Below are 2,037 nucleotides of genomic sequence, written 5' to 3' on the forward strand. Positions count from 1 at the left end.
CCTCCCGCTCCAGTGCCGCGCGCAGCCGCGCGTTCTCCTTGGCCAGGCCCTGCTGCTGCGCCCCCGCTGCAGCTGCCTGGCCCTCGCTCCTCTGCAGCAGCGCCCGCAGCTCATCCTTGTGTGTCTGGGGCAGAGGGAGGGGACTGTGAGAGAGGTGGGAGCAGCAGAGCACCACCGGGACACAACACCAGGACGCCAGGCACCCACCTGCAGCTCCGCCTGCATGAGCCGGATCTCCTGGTTTTCCTTGGCCAGCTTGTCCAGGAGTTGGTTCATGGACTGCATGCTTTGGGGGTCCCCAGCATCTGGCAGAGGCGGCTTCTGCTGTGAGTCCTGGGGGACAGGAAGTTTGGGAGGCCTGGGGGCGCTTGGGACGTCCCCTGCCCTGACTCAGTCCTGCTCAGGACCCCTCCTTACATTGCTGTCAGTGGACAGCAGCGACTCCTGCTCTCCAGCAGCCAAGTCCCAGCTCCCCACGCTTTCCACAGGGCCTGTGGAGGAGGATGTGGGTCCAAGTGTCCAGGCTGCTGTGGGATGTCCCCCTGCCCAGGTGGGACAGTCCCACATACTCACCATCCACTGGGTCGTAGATGCCACCTGGGGAGAGAAGGGGACAACGAGGGGGATGTCTGGACCCCACACTGTCCCTGGGGCCTCAGCCACCAGGATCCCCACTCACCAGTGATGATCAGCACCCCCACAGCCACCAGTGCCAAGATGCCCAGCAGGTACTTGCTCATGCTGAGCCCATCCTCGTCACCAGTGTCCGGTGTCCTCCGGTGCGGGGCGCGCGGGGCAGTAGGGGGTCCAGGACGGGGCTTGTGGCCCTGCCGCCGCCGCAGCCCCTCTGTGTCATTGTCACTGCTGGTGCAGCTCCCATCCTCTGTCTGTGGCCCTGATGGGGGACGGGGAGACCTCCAGGGAGGGTCTGCCTCTGAGCACTGCCCTGCGAGGTCCTGGCCCGCTCTAGGGATGCCAGGGCAGGACTGTGGCTCAGCCTCAGCATCAGGCTCCTCCTGCTCATCACCCTCAGTCACACTGGGCTCTGTGGAGCCATCTGGGGCAGGCACTGCCCATGCCCCGGGCTCCGTGCACTCCTCTGGGTCCTGCAGGCACAGGTGCTGGTGTGTGGGGTGTCCCCGTGGGGGGAGCAGCCCCCCAGGCCCCCCGTCCTGGCTCACACTCCGCCCACTGACCTCGGGGGGTAGGGTCTGGCCAGGGAAGGTGGTGGCACCATTGGTGGTCATGGCTGGGGAGAGATAGAGCATGGGGGTGAGACGGTGGCACAGGGGGTGACACCAGGCCTGCCCCATCCCCATGGTGTCTGCCTGCCTGTGGCTGTATCCTGGGTGCCTTCATCCTCCTCCTCCTCCTGCAGTTCCTCATCCTTAGTCCTGTGGGAATCCTGCTCTGGACCCACTGTGTCGATGGGCAGACCCTGGGGGAAGGGGGGAGACGCAGGGTGACGCCTTCAGCTGCAACTTCTGTGTGCCCCACTCTGCCCACAGCCCTGGGCAGGCTGTGACAGTCTGCCCAGGGGGTCCCAAGAAGTGGGGTGCTGTCCCAGGGGACCCCAAGCATCCGGGGCTGCCCTGGGGTCTCCAGCCCCGAGGGTCTGCCCCGGGATTCCCAGCCCTAGGGCGCTGCCCCAGGCGTCCCCAGGCATGGGGCTGCCAGGGATGTTGCCCTGGAGATCCCTAGCAGCGGGGTCGGCCCTGGGAGTCCCCAGCCCTCACCTCGCTGCCCGCCAGCACCCAGCTGCTCTCTGAGTCTCGGGAGTCCGATTTCTCCGCCATGAGGACAGCCCGGAGCCACCTGCAAGGACACGGATGGACAGCGGGACGTGACCCGGCTGCTCACAGTACCCCCGGGATGTGACCGGGAGAGCCGCGGTCCTGGTGCAAGCCAGTCTCCCAAGCGATGCCTGTGGCCGGGGACCCTCCGGAGCTTTCAGGGAGCCATCCCGGAGCACGGGCCCCGCCGCGCCACCCCCCCGACCCCAGCGGCCGCCGCGGGGTATTTTTAGTCGGTGACGCC

The 2,037-nt window shown here is 67.2% G+C and overlaps 1 protein-coding gene across 1 annotated transcript in view; it reads right to left on the reverse strand.

Annotated features, from left to right (window-relative positions):
• The window catches only part of PMVK (phosphomevalonate kinase), a 5,340-nt gene extending 3,439 nt beyond the window's left edge, over positions 1-1,901 (reverse strand). Inside the window, exons 1-7 of the mRNA XM_029964156.1 lie at positions 1,737-1,901; positions 1,333-1,438; positions 680-1,249; positions 574-597; positions 418-491; positions 208-333; positions 2-124 (exon numbers count right to left, since the gene is read on the reverse strand). Coding sequence (XP_029820016.1) covers positions 2-124; positions 208-333; positions 418-491; positions 574-597; positions 680-1,249; positions 1,333-1,438; positions 1,737-1,796 — 1,083 coding nt within the window. The 5' untranslated portion in view covers positions 1,797-1,901. The remainder of the gene's footprint in view (position 1; positions 125-207; positions 334-417; positions 492-573; positions 598-679; positions 1,250-1,332; positions 1,439-1,736) is intronic.
• Positions 1,902-2,037: the final 136 nt, after the last annotated feature.

The sequence above is a fragment of the Manacus vitellinus genome, unplaced genomic scaffold, assembly GCF_001715985.3.
Source record: "Manacus vitellinus isolate BGI_N305 unplaced genomic scaffold, ASM171598v3 scaffold_106_pilon, whole genome shotgun sequence".
NCBI lineage: Eukaryota > Metazoa > Chordata > Aves > Passeriformes > Pipridae > Manacus > Manacus vitellinus.